This window comes from Rhinopithecus bieti, unplaced genomic scaffold (assembly GCF_001698545.2).
Source record: "Rhinopithecus bieti isolate Rb0 unplaced genomic scaffold, ASM169854v2 scaffold_35615, whole genome shotgun sequence".
Lineage (NCBI taxonomy): Eukaryota > Metazoa > Chordata > Mammalia > Primates > Cercopithecidae > Rhinopithecus > Rhinopithecus bieti.
Window position 1 is genome coordinate 833,852 of NW_016815179.1, and position 13,243 is coordinate 847,094.

General features: G+C 36.5%; 1 protein-coding gene across 1 annotated transcript in view; it reads left to right on the forward strand.

The window, feature by feature from the left end:
• The window catches only part of YME1L1 (YME1 like 1 ATPase), a 53,663-nt gene that overhangs the window by 33,039 nt on the left and 7,381 nt on the right, over positions 1-13,243 (forward strand). The window contains exons 10-18 of the mRNA XM_017853011.1: positions 3,446-3,598; positions 4,169-4,301; positions 5,856-5,918; positions 6,769-6,881; positions 7,866-8,021; positions 9,610-9,761; positions 10,963-11,089; positions 11,170-11,243; positions 12,704-12,790. Coding sequence (XP_017708500.1) covers positions 3,446-3,598; positions 4,169-4,301; positions 5,856-5,918; positions 6,769-6,881; positions 7,866-8,021; positions 9,610-9,761; positions 10,963-11,089; positions 11,170-11,243; positions 12,704-12,790 — 1,058 coding nt within the window. The remainder of the gene's footprint in view (positions 1-3,445; positions 3,599-4,168; positions 4,302-5,855; positions 5,919-6,768; positions 6,882-7,865; positions 8,022-9,609; positions 9,762-10,962; positions 11,090-11,169; positions 11,244-12,703; positions 12,791-13,243) is intronic.

The window sequence follows — 13,243 nt, forward strand, 5'->3', positions numbered from 1 at the left end:
CCAGGCTGGTCTTGAACTCCTGACAACGTGATCTACCCACCTCAGCCTCCCGAAGTGCTGGGATTACAGTCGTGAGCCACCACGCCCGGCAACATTAGTGCATTTTTAATTAATAGTTTAATCAGAATAACTTTCAAAGACCATTCCAAATCTAACAAAAAAACATAACTTTGCTCTTTAATAAGTATAATATTTCCTGGAAATATGACTGGGACTTTTTCTTGAAATAATAAGTGAATCATGACATTAATTGTACATTTTTGGAATGCCCTTTGGTATGAAGATATGTTTCATGTTTAAGTCTGCTCCTCATTAGGTAGTTTATTTTTAACCATGCCCAATGTATTTGACTTTTGTTTTCTCACTGAGAAAATGAAAATTCAGAATGATATTTTGGGGATAGTAAGGAGACTTTGCATAACTGGAAATAATGGTCAGGGGAAAACCCTTTGTGTATTTTATAAGGGGCCATTTTTGTGTGCTTCTTTCACTGAAACAAAGAAGGCCAGGTTAATTCCATATCCAAATTAAATTTATGATTTTCAAAAGGGCTAATCTCACCAAATGTGTCCATTATCTAAAGTTATTTGGAAAATTGTGTCACTTTAGGTGGAGGAAGCTAAACAAGAATTACAGGAAGTTGTTGAATTCTTGAAAAACCCACAAAAATTTACTATTCTTGGAGGTAAACTTCCAAAAGGTAAGATAATCTTTTTTTACCATGATTTGATGAAAAAACAAAACAAACAAAAAAACCTGTATTACTTATTTAATGTTAACTGATTAAAGTTTAAGTCTTAATTGCTGTTTTACAAAATAGATGTTCATTCTGAACATACAATTCCACAGCCTTTTTTTGGTAACTGCAAATTTTTATATACTTTCAAATTTTAAGTAAAGTTATAAGAATAGTACATAGAATGCTCCTCATATCCTTAACTTAGACTCACAAATTTTTAATATTTAACTTCCTTTTTTTAGACCCAGGCTTGACTGCAGTGATGCAATCATGGCTTACTGTATCCACAACCTCCCATGTTCAGGCAGCACTCCCAAGTAGCTGAGACCACAGGCACACACTACCATGCCAACTAATTTTTGTATTTTTTGTAGAGATGAGGCCATGTTGCCCAGGCTGCTCTTGAACTCCTGGGCTCAAGTGATCCACTCACTTTGGCCTCCTAAAGTACTAGGACTGCAGGCATAAGCCAGCCCACTCAACCTAGCTCCATTTAAAAAATCATTCATTTTGTCTCTTTACATATATATAAATATAAAATTATTCATAAATAAATTTTAATTATTTGAGAGTAAATTATAAACATAATCACCTCTAAGAGTGTATTTTCTAAGAATAAGGATATTCTTCTACATAACTCCAGAATTATATTAAAATTAGGACATTAGCTGGGTGTGGTGGCTCACGCCTTTAATCCCAGCATTTTAGGAGGTAGAGGCGGGTGGATTACTTGAGGTCAGGAGTTCGAGACCAGTCTGGTCTTGAAGCAGAGGCCTTGGAGTTCCAGCCAGCCTGGCCAACATGGTGTGAAACCCTGTCTCTACTAAAAATACAAAAAAAAAAAAAAATTAGCCGGGCTTGGTGGCAGGCGCCTGTAATCCCACCTGCTCGGGAGGCTGAGGCAGGAGAATCGCTTGAACCTAGGAGGTGGAGGTTGCAGTGAGCCAAGATTGTGCCCCCTCCCCCCCAGTCTGGGTGATAAAGCGAGACTCTGTTTCCAAAAAAAAAAAAAAAGGACATTTAACATACATACGAAACCATTATCAAATTTAGAGTCTATGTTCAAATTTCAGCATTTGTTCCAATAGTATCCTTTGTAGGATACCCTCTTCCCCAGTTCAGGACCCAAACCAGGATCACAGATAACATTTAGGCTTTTATTTTATTTTGGTTTTTTTTTTAATGAAACAATTCCTTAGCCTTTTTGTGAGGGAGTGGGGAGAAGAGGATCTTTCATGATTTTTACAGTTGTAAAGAATACTTGCCTAATTATTTATAGAATGTTCTCAGTTTAGCTTTGTCTGATGTTTTCTCGTGGTTAACATGACTTTTAATGACTTCATAGTATCCTTCTAATTTATGGTTGTATCACAGTTTAACCATTTATATTGAATTTTTGTATGGTTTCCAGTTTTTTGCTATTAAGAATAGTACTGTGGTTCATCTTAATTCAAGGCTTTGCCTACATGCTTAATTATTTCCTTAGAATAAATTTCTAGAAATGGAATTGCTGAGTTAAAGGATGACACTCCTTTTTAATGCTTGTTTTTATACTGTCACCTATCTCTACTGAGAATACAGCAGTGTATGAAATTACTTGAAGTAACCTTTGCTAATTTAGGGTACATTTATTAAATCAGTGCTAATCACATCACAGAGTGAATGTTTAAAACCATAGAAGTATTAATAGTTACCCTCTTCCTCTTTCTAATCACAAGGAGTATTTTAAATTTATAGAAAATTTGAGTAGTATAAATTTGTAGAAAAATCTTCAGATACCAAGATATAATCCACAGAAATTAATATGATTTATACCAATTAAGTATAACTAAAACATGACAATACTAGGATAGTCTTAAAGCTATTTTGAGCTTGAGCTTTCTTTAAAATTTTATGTTAAAATGCAGCAAACATGTATGTAAAGAAGTTTTGTTGCTTTTAAATGTAATATGTATATTTATAAAACAGAAATCAGGCAATTCTGTTTTCTAACGTGAAAATCTTTGATATTATGAAAATTTTCAAACATATGGAAAACCTTGAAAGAACAGTACAATTAACATCCATATCCTATCCACTTAGACTCAACAATTAACATTCTGTGATATTTGCTTTCTGTGTATGTATTTTTCCTCCTGAACATTTGAAAGAAAACTGTAAACATCACCTATTTGACATCTAAAGACTTTGTTGTACATCATCTAAGAATAAGGACAGTGTCCTAAATAAACATAATAACCTTATCCCACCAAAGAAAATTAACACTATTTCCTTAATATCATGTACTCTCCAATGTTGTTTTAACATTTTCACCAAATGTCTCTAGAATATTTTGTTCTTTATGAAAAAGCATCAAATCAAGATTCATTAATTACATTTGGTTGTTTAGTCTTTTAATCTATTTCTACATGAATTTTAATCTTTTTTACTCATAAATGGGTTTATATTTTTTTACCTCAAGATTCTCTCTGTCATGTCTGTTGTTGATGTGTAATATTTATATGATACAGGAACATTAATTTTGGACAAGATTCTGAAGTGAACCATTAGCAGAGACAAGTACAGTTTGCTGTGTTTCAAAATACTGGTTTTTGGTGTGACCTCAGCCTGAAAATTATATAAATGAATAATTATTTGTTTTATAGGTTCATATCGAGGGATTTTTAAAAAATACTTTGAATTATTCTTGTTTTCATTTTCTTTTAGGAATTCTTTTAGTTGGACCCCCAGGGACTGGAAAGACACTTCTTGCCCGAGCTGTGGCAGGAGAAGCTGACGTTCCTTTTTATTATGCTTCTGGATCCGAATTTGATGAGATGTTTGTGGGTGTGGGAGCCAGCCGTATCAGAAATCTTTTTAGTACGTTTTGATGTATCTTTCATACAGTGCTAAATTTTGTTAAGGGAAGTGTGTATCTTACCCTTCTTTGCTAATTACTTTTTTTCTTCCTTTTTTTAATTTCTATTTTTTCGGGCCTCCAGCTTTGCATGCTAATTAGTTTTGATAGCTAAAATAGCCATTGGGGGATCTTGGTTTGGGTAACTTTTACTGTATGAATTAGCTAGTAGAAGTGCAAGGATGAGGTTGAAGGCTACCAAATTTTTTTTTTTTTTTTTTCATTTTATTCATCAGTTTTATAGTATGGAATTAAGAAGTAATTAGCTTCAAACCTGATTGTATATGATATTTGTATAGCTAGGAACAATGAATGCTCAACTGTTTTTATTTTATATCATTTTCTTTGGTATAGTTTTTTCCCCTGAAGCTACTATTCTTAAATCAGTAAAAAATGACCTCCTTTTGTGTATTTTCTTCCAATGAATATTTTTTGTTGGCTTTTGACGGTTTTATAGGATTTTAATATTTATCTCGTTTTGTTCAAAAGTATTGACTTCTTTCAGCTTATTTGAATGTTTTTTGTTTCCTTAGGGGAAGCAAAAGCAAATGCTCCTTGTGTTATATTTATTGATGAATTAGATTCTGTTGGTGGGAAGAGAATTGAATCTCCAATGCATCCATATTCAAGGCAGACCATAAATCAACTTCTTGCTGAAATGGATGGGTAATTGAATCTTCTTTTGTCTTAGAATTATGGTGATGCCTCCCAGCATTTGATATATGTAGAATTGATCTTATGCAAATTATTTCCATAAGGCATTTCATATCTAGAGATACAAAAAATGTGATATGTGTAGGAAACAGAGTAGTCCCTCATGCAAGAACGCAAGAAAAGCTTTTTCTGTCAGTATATTGTTTTCATTACTAATTGGATATTTGAATGTCAACTCATCTTATTTAATTGATGGTATTTATATTATTTTTCATTTATTATTATACTTATGACAGAAAAACAATGATTCATGCTGAGACTAGTAGTCTATTTGAAGAAATACACTCATGCCGGGCACGGTGGCTCACGCCTGTAATCCCAGCTCTCAGGGAGGCAGAGGCGGGAGGATAGCTTGAGCCCAGGAGTTCGAGACCTGCCTGGGTAATACAGCGAGACCCCGTTCTCCACAAAAAGGAAAAAAAAAAAAAAAAAGACAAAAAAAAAAAGAAATACACTCATTTCTACACAGTTTATGACTAGCTTTGAATGTGGCAGCTTTAAAGCTTACATCAATGTTCATAATATAAAAAGCAAGAAGTGATGTTGCTTTGAAAGAAGTATCTTAAAGATAATATATAAGACATTTTGAAACCCAGGAGTGAATAACTTGAATTGGTATACTTGAATTTCTTCAAAAATTAACCAGGTACCTAAGCTTTTTATATCAGATTATCTTTTCCTACATAGACCAGACAATTGTGAAGGTATGTAGTCACAGATGACTAGTGGTTTATTATCAGTCTCTTTTCTTGACTGTTATTTAATTAATGAAGCCGGGCACGGTGGCTCACGCCTTTAATCCCAGGACTTTGGAAGCCAAGGTGGGAGGATTGCTTGAGGCCAGGAGTTCAAAACCAGCCTAGTCAATATAGCAAGACCCTATCTCTACTAAAAATAAAAATAGTCACTGGGCACGGTGACTCAAGCCTATAATCCTAGCACTTGGGAGGCTGAGGCAGGTGGATCACTTGAGGTCAGGAGTTCAAGACCAACCTGGCCAACATGGTGAAACCCCATCTCTACTAAAAATATAAAAATTAGCTGGACATGGTGGCAGCCGCTTGTAATCCTGGCTACTCAGGAGGCTGAGACATGAGAATTGCTTGAACCTGGGAGATGGAGGTTGCAGTGAGCGCCATTGCACTCCAGCCTGGGTGACAGTGAGACTCTGTCTCAAAAATAAAAATAAAATAAAATAAAATAAAATAGTGGCTTGTACCTAGAAATTGGGTAGAAAAAATTTAAAAATAAATAAAAATAGATAAATTAGGTATGTGACATGCACCTGTCATTCCAGCTACTTGAGAGGTTGAGGCAGAAGGTTCACTTCAACCCAGGTGGTTGAGGCAGCAGTGAGCTATGATCATACTGGTGTGTTCCAGCCTAGGCCACAAAGCGAGTCCTAGTCTCAAAAAAGGAAAACAAACCAGTTTTGTGTAGAGCATTTCTACATGTGTGCTGTGCTTCAATGTTAGTGAAAAGATAACTTTTTTTTTTCCTATATAGTTTTAAACCCAATGAAGGAGTTATTATAATAGGAGCCACAAACTTCCCAGAGGCGTTAGATAAGTAAGTATTAAAAGAAGATTTTTGTGAAGTACTATTACCTGCTACAAAATTATGCTAAAAGAAGTCAATTGCAAAAGATCACATTGTATGATTCCATTTATATGCAATACCCAGAATAAGCAAATTCACAGAGACAAATTGGGTTAGCAGTTACCAGAGGTTAGAGAGAATAGGAGATGGCTGTCATTGGATATGGGATTTCTTTGCCGGGGATGGGAATATTCTAAAATTAGATTGTGGTGATGGTTGTACAATTCTGAATATATTAAAATTCACTGAGGTATCCACTTTAAATTCTGTTATGTGAATTACATCTCAATAATACTTAAAATTGATTTGTTAGATGTCACAAAAGTTTAATGTAGAAAGGATTTTTAAAATAAATTCATTGTAGTAGTATAACTAGGTTTAAAGTTACTATGAAAAAAATTGTATTGTAGAAGTTATTCATATTTTCATTTGATCAGTAGTTTGTCACTGCCTAAGACTCTAGTCTAACATACATTCTGTGCTTAGCAGTTGAGATGGATGTGTGGTTCTTATCCACAATAATAGTTTATTGTAGAATTATTTGTTCCTGGACTGAGTTACTTGCATGCTTTTGTTTCTGAGGGGTAGGCTACCTAGGTACACACATGTATCTGAATGAACCTTTGTTCTACCCTCTGGTCATTGACACTGTTACTTGAGCCATGTTTTAAAAGGAACTATCTGAATATTTATGTACAAAATTCCATCTGCGTTCTGGCTGCCATTGGCTTCCCAGTCATGTCATTAGGGTGTCACACCTGCTGACTTTGAGCTTAAATTGTTTATTAATTTATATTTTCCTTTTGCATTCTTCCTGTAGTGCCTTAATACGTCCTGGTCGTTTTGACATGCAAGTTACAGTTCCAAGGCCAGATGTAAAAGGTCGAACAGAAATTTTGAAATGGTATCTCAATAAAATAAAGTTTGATCAATGTAAGTCTAATTCTATCAAAAGAAACATTTGTCATTTATGTAAAGTGGTAATATACCACTCACCCTGTTTGTGGTCTTTTCGTGATAAATGTATTAATATTAAAAGACCAATTCATTTTTGTCTTTTTTTTTTCCGTTACTATGTTCACTTAAAAGTCCATTCCTTAGTGTATATCCAGGAGATTATATTGTTTTGAACCCTGATTCTAAAGAAAGGTTTTTTTAGAGTATTCAGACAGATATTTGAGGATATATATATACACATACATTTTTTAAGATGAATGTAAAATGCAAAATAATAGAAAAAGCTGCAGAAATAGTAACTCATGATATAGTCAATATGGGGCCAAAAGAGAAGAAAGCAAATTAAAAACAAAACACATGGAAATTTATTACCCACTTGAGTAATAAATGAAATTATTAAAGCTGCAGTAGTTTCAGAGATAGCTGTATCAATTCATTAAATTATATGTGTTTCCTATAATAAGGGCAACTGTTATGTCCAAAGTTTCCAGATGAAATTCAAAGAAAAAAGTGTCTTTGACAGTTTTATGGCTCAGAATAGCTAGCTATTTTCTTTTCCCTCGGAATGTAGTTTTTGTTTGTTTGTTTGTTTGTTTATTTTGAGACAGAGTTTCGCCCTTTTTGCCCAGGCTGGAGTGCAGTGTCACAATCTTGGCTCACTGCAACCTCCACCTCCCGGGTTCAAGTGATTCTCCTGCCTCAGCCTCCTGAGTAGTTGGGATTACAGGCACGTGCCACCATGCCCAGCTAATTTTTGTATTTTTAGTAGAGATGGGGTTTCACCATGTTGGCCTGGCTGGTCTCGAACTCCTGACCTCCAGCGATCTGCCTGCCTCAGCCTCCCAAAGTGCTGGGATTAAAGGCGTGAGCCATCACACCCAGCCCGAATGTGAGTTCTGTGTGAAGAGTTTTCTTTTACCTGTTTTTGACTTTTAATGTTGTGTTCTCCTTTTACATTAGCCGTTGATCCAGAAATTATAGCTCGAGGTACTGTTGGCTTTTCTGGAGCAGAGTTGGAGAATCTTGTGAACCAGGCTGCATTAAAAGCAGCTGTTGATGGAAAAGAAATGGTTACCATGAAGGAGCTGGAGTTTTCCAAAGACAAAATTCTAATGGGTAGGTTTCCTTTGTTTTTTTTTTTCTGTCTTTACTTTCCATTGTGTTAGATAATTCATTTGGGGCAAATACCCTATTCAGACAGCTAAAGCCATGGCTATGTTGAATCTAATCTTATTCTAAAACTTCAGTGTCTGGGTTTTCAAGATTTGTAATAAATGATTTTACAAAATTACCAATTTAACAGTCAAATGCCATTAAACAGTAACATTTTCTTGACAATACTTTTGTCAGTGATATAGAATTGATTTTATAGTGTACCACATTTATTAGTTTTGTCTCTTTCTTAGAAAACCTTTTTTTCTGACTGGAAAGTTTAAAAAAGTGATGGGAACATGAAAATATATACTTGACAACACCACAATTTGGCCTTTTATAAAACAAATATATTCTAGTGGCTTATATAATTGTATAGTTCAACTGTTGGTGGGGAGATGAGGCACATATACATTTCCTCCTGTCAGACATTGCTGCTAAAAAGGATAGTTAACTTTATTCTGTGCTTACTTTCGATTTTAAATCTTGGATTGACTTAAAAGCACCTTAGTTACGATATTCTTGTTAAATTGGAAGTTTATTTTATAGAAATAGAAATAAGTTTTCCCTTTTGATGTAAGAATTAAATGATAGTTTTGACAGTTTTGGTTTGCAGATAAATTGTTAAAGTTTGTATGTGTTATGGAATGAATTCTGCCCATTTTAAAAAACTTTTACTCTGTAGACTGGGCATGGCGGCTCACACCTGTAATCCCAGCACTTTGGGAGGCTGAGGCAGGAGGACCGCATGAGCCCAGAATCGTTGGAGTTCAAGATCAGCTGGGCAACATAGCGAGACTCCATCTCTACCAAAAATTTTAAAAATTAGCTGGGCGGGGTAGCATGCGCCTGTGGTCCCATCTACTCGGGAGTCTGAGGTGGGAGGATTGCTAAAAAGTCCAAGAAGTTAAAGCTACAGTGAGCCGTGATTATGCCACTGCACTCCAGCCTGGGTTACAGACCCTGTTTAAAAATTTTAAAAAATGCTATTGCTAAAAAATTACTAAAGCTAGGCACAGTGGCACATGCCTGTAATCCCAGCACTTTGGGAAGCTGAGGTGGGTGGCTTACTTGAGGCTAAGAGTTTATGGTTGGAGTGCGCTATGACAAGAATGACTTTAAGGAGAATGAGTTTTTTGTTTTTTAATATTAATCCAGTATCAGATACATTCACGCCTCAGTATCCACGGAGGGGGTGGGGATTGGTTCCAGGTACCATGTGGACACCAAAATTCAAGGATGCTCAAGTGTCTTTTATAAAATGGTATACTATTTGTGTATAACCTACATAATTCTCCTGTATACTTGAAATCATCTCTAGATTACTAATACAATGGAAATGCTCTGTAAATAGTTGTTATACTGTATTTTTCATTTGTTTTTTTTTATTGTTCCTCTTTAATACTTTTAATCCTTATTTGGTTGAATCTATGGATGCAGAATCTGCTGATAGGAAGGGTGGAGTGTATTTGATTTGCAGACAAGAATGTGTTTTGTTGATTTAAATATACCTTTCTAGTGGCGTATTTACTCAATTAAATTTTTATCTTAGGGCCTGAAAGAAGAAGTGTGGAAATTGATAACAAAAACAAAACCATCACAGCATATCATGAATCTGGTCATGCCATTATTGCATATTACACAAAAGATGCAATGCCTATCAACAAAGCTACAATCATGCCCCGGGGACCAACACTTGGACATGTAAGTTTTTTGTAGCATCTCGCCCTGTCACCCAGGCTGGAATACAATGGCCCAGTCTCAGCTCACTGCAACCTCTGCCTTCCGGGTTCAAATGATTCTCTCGCCTCAGCCTCCCAAGTAGCTGGGATTACAGGCGCCCACCACCATGCCCAGCTAATTTTTGTGTTTTTAGTAGAGATGGGGTTTCACCATGTTGGCCAGGCTGGTCTTAAACTCCTGACCTCAGGTGATCCAGCCGCCTCAGCCTCCCAAAGTGCTGGGATTACAGGCATGAACCACCATGGCCTGCCTAATTCTTAAATATCTAATTACTGTGCTGTCCCAAAAGGGAAAACATTATGTTTTGCAGTAACTGATCCAGTAGTTTTCTAAGATTTTCTCATTTAGTACAAGTTTATCAGATCTTTCAAAATTGTAGACATTTTAAAAATTTCTGTGCACCTGGGGAGAAAACAGTCCTATTGCAGCATTATCCACCTATTGTTGCTTTATAAAGGATTTTTTATTCTCTAATTGCTGGTTTTTCATCAGTCCCCTGATGACCAGCTTTCAGCATGGCATAAGAGAGCTAAATGATAATTCTGGTTTGTATTTTTTTATTTTGCCCAGTCTTATGGTGCTGAAATTCTGGTTTTTAATGTAACTATCAGAACTGTATCTCAATTTCTTTTTTTAAAATTTTCATTTTATTTTATATTGATGGGGTCTCGCTATGTTGCCCAGGCTAGTCTCAAACTCCTAGACTCAAGTGATGCTCCCACCTCAGCCTCCCAAAGTGCTGAGACTACAGGTATGAGCCACTGCACCCAGCCTGTATCTGAATTCTTTCCTTACATTTTATTTTATTTTATTTATTTATTTATTATTTTATTTTATTTTTGAGATGGAGTTTCACTCTTGTTGCCCAGGCTGCAGTGCAATGGCGTGATCTCAGCTCACCGCAACCTCCATCTCCCAGCTTCAAGCAACTCTCCTGCCTCAGCCTCCCGAGTAGTTGGGATTACAGGCATGCGCCACCATGCCCAGCTAATTTTGTGTTTTCAGTAGAGACGGGTTTCTCCATGTTGGTCAGGCTGGTCTCGAACTCTCAACCTCAGGTGATCCACCTGCCTCAGCCTCCCAAAGTGCTGGGATTCAGGCGTGAGCCTCCACGCCTGGCCTCTTTTTTTACTTTTTATCTGTTTGGTTTTTAATCGTCTAGGTGTCCCTGTTACCTGAGAATGACAGATGGAATGAAACTAGAGCCCAGCTGCTTGCACAAATGGATGTTAGTATGGGAGGAAGAGTGGCAGAGGAGCTTATATTTGGAACTGACCATATTACAACAGGTTAGCTTTAAAGAATGGCTTTAGTTCAAATTGTATGTGGTCTTAAAGATATTTTTTAAAATTGTATGTTTTTATTTTAGGTGCTTCCAGTGATTTTGATAATGCCACTAAAATAGCAAAGCGGATGGTTACCAAATTTGGAATGAGTGAAAAGGTAATAGAATTATTTTAATCCTTTTCATGTATCAAATTATGTGTCAAGTGTTGATTTGAGAGATGGTTCTGATGTATAAATTGGTAATACTCACTTTTGCTCTGTCTCACTCCAAATGGATTTGAGGCTGCTTATTCTGAACATTGTTATTCTCTGAATAAAGAAAATGGAGCCTTCTCTTAGCTGCTCAGAATGAGCTGCCTAGATAGTAACTATTACTTCATGAGTTAACTAAGTGGTAAAGCAAGGTGAATTCCTTAGCTTTTCCATGTGGCATAAAAGAGCCTACTTTCTGAGTTTGGTTACTTTACTGTTTCCATATATTTCATATTTTCATCTTATTGTTCCTTGAAGCACTACCATACTCTGAATTACGGATTTCTATATTTGAAGTAGCTGCTAAGGTTTTTCAAGAGTACTGAGAACCAGGCTTAAAATTATTTTAGGCTGGGCAGTGTGGCTCACACCTATAATCCCAGCACTTTTGGGAGGCTGAAGAGACTGGATTGCTTGAGCCTAGGAGTGAGTTCTGGACCAGCCTGGGCAACATGGCACAATCCCATCTCTAAAAAAATACAAAAATTAGCCAGGTGTGGTGGTGTGTGCCTGTAGTCCCACCTACTTGGGAGTCTGAGGTGGGAGGATTCCCTGAACCTAGGAGGTCTAGGCTACAGTGAGTCCTGGTTGTGCCACCGCACTCTACCCTGGGTGACAGACCAAGACCCTGTCTCCAAAAAAATAAAAGATTTAAAATGTTCTCTCTTGCTCATACTTGTACTATTTTGATATTAGTGTTTTTTTATTTGTTTGTTTTTGAGACGGAGTCTTGCTCTGTTGCCCAGGCTGGAGTGCAGTGGCGTGATGTCAGCTCACTGCAGCCACCGTCTCCCAGGTACAAGCGATTCTCCTGCCTCTGCCTCCCAAGTAGTTGGGATTACAGTCACCTGCCACCACGCCTGGCTAAACGTTACTCTTTATACTTTCAGAAGAATGTGGAAATTTTTTTGCCCTCAAATGCAGTTTTTATTTTTTATTTTTTGGAGACGGAGTCTCGCTCTGTTACCTAGGCTGGAGTACAGTGGTGTAATCTCAGTTTACTGCAACCACCGACCCCTGGGTTCAACCAGTTCTCCTGCCTCAGCCTCCTGAGTAGCTGTGATTACAGACACGTGCCACCATGCCCAGCTATTTTTTGTGTTTTTAGAAGAAATGGGGTTTCGCCATGTTTCCAAGCTGGTCTCCGACTGCTAACCTCAGGTGATCCACCTGCCTCGGCCTCCCAAAGTCCTAGGATTACAGGTGTGAGCCACCGTGCCCTGCCTCAAATGCAATTTTATATTGTACTTCTTTCTTGTTCCTCCTTATATTTGTTTCCTTATATATAGGCTAGTACTTTCTCTTTTAAATTTATTGGTGTTTGGGAGTTTTCTGTTAAATTGCTTTCTTCCTTTTGGTTTTAGCTTGGAGTTATGACCTACAGTGATACAGGGAAACTAAGTCCAGAAACCCAATCTGCCATTGAACAAGAAATAAGAATCCTTCTAAGGGTAATGATAATATTTTTTCCTGCATATTTATTTTCTTAGGAACAATGTGCTTAAATAGTTAGGTTCTTAAAAAATAACAACTGAAGGCCCTCTGTTCACTAGAAACATCATTTCATAAAACAAAGATAATAGTCACTGTGGTGTCTGGGGAAAAAATTAGAAAATAAAGATAATAGGTGCACCATTTCAGCAATGATTTAAATGTTATTAAGGCACCTCTCTCTGTTCATGAACTGGGACTTATTTTCTCCTGGACATGGGCTAAGAACAGTTATATATTGCATGGTTGTAAAAATTCAATTCTCAGGGTGAGGGACAAAATAACTACATATTAGGTACAGTGTATACTATGTAGGTATGGATACACTAAAATCCCAGACTTCACTTCTATACAATTCATCATGGAACCAAAAACCACTTGTACACCATAAGCTGTTGAAATAAAATATATCT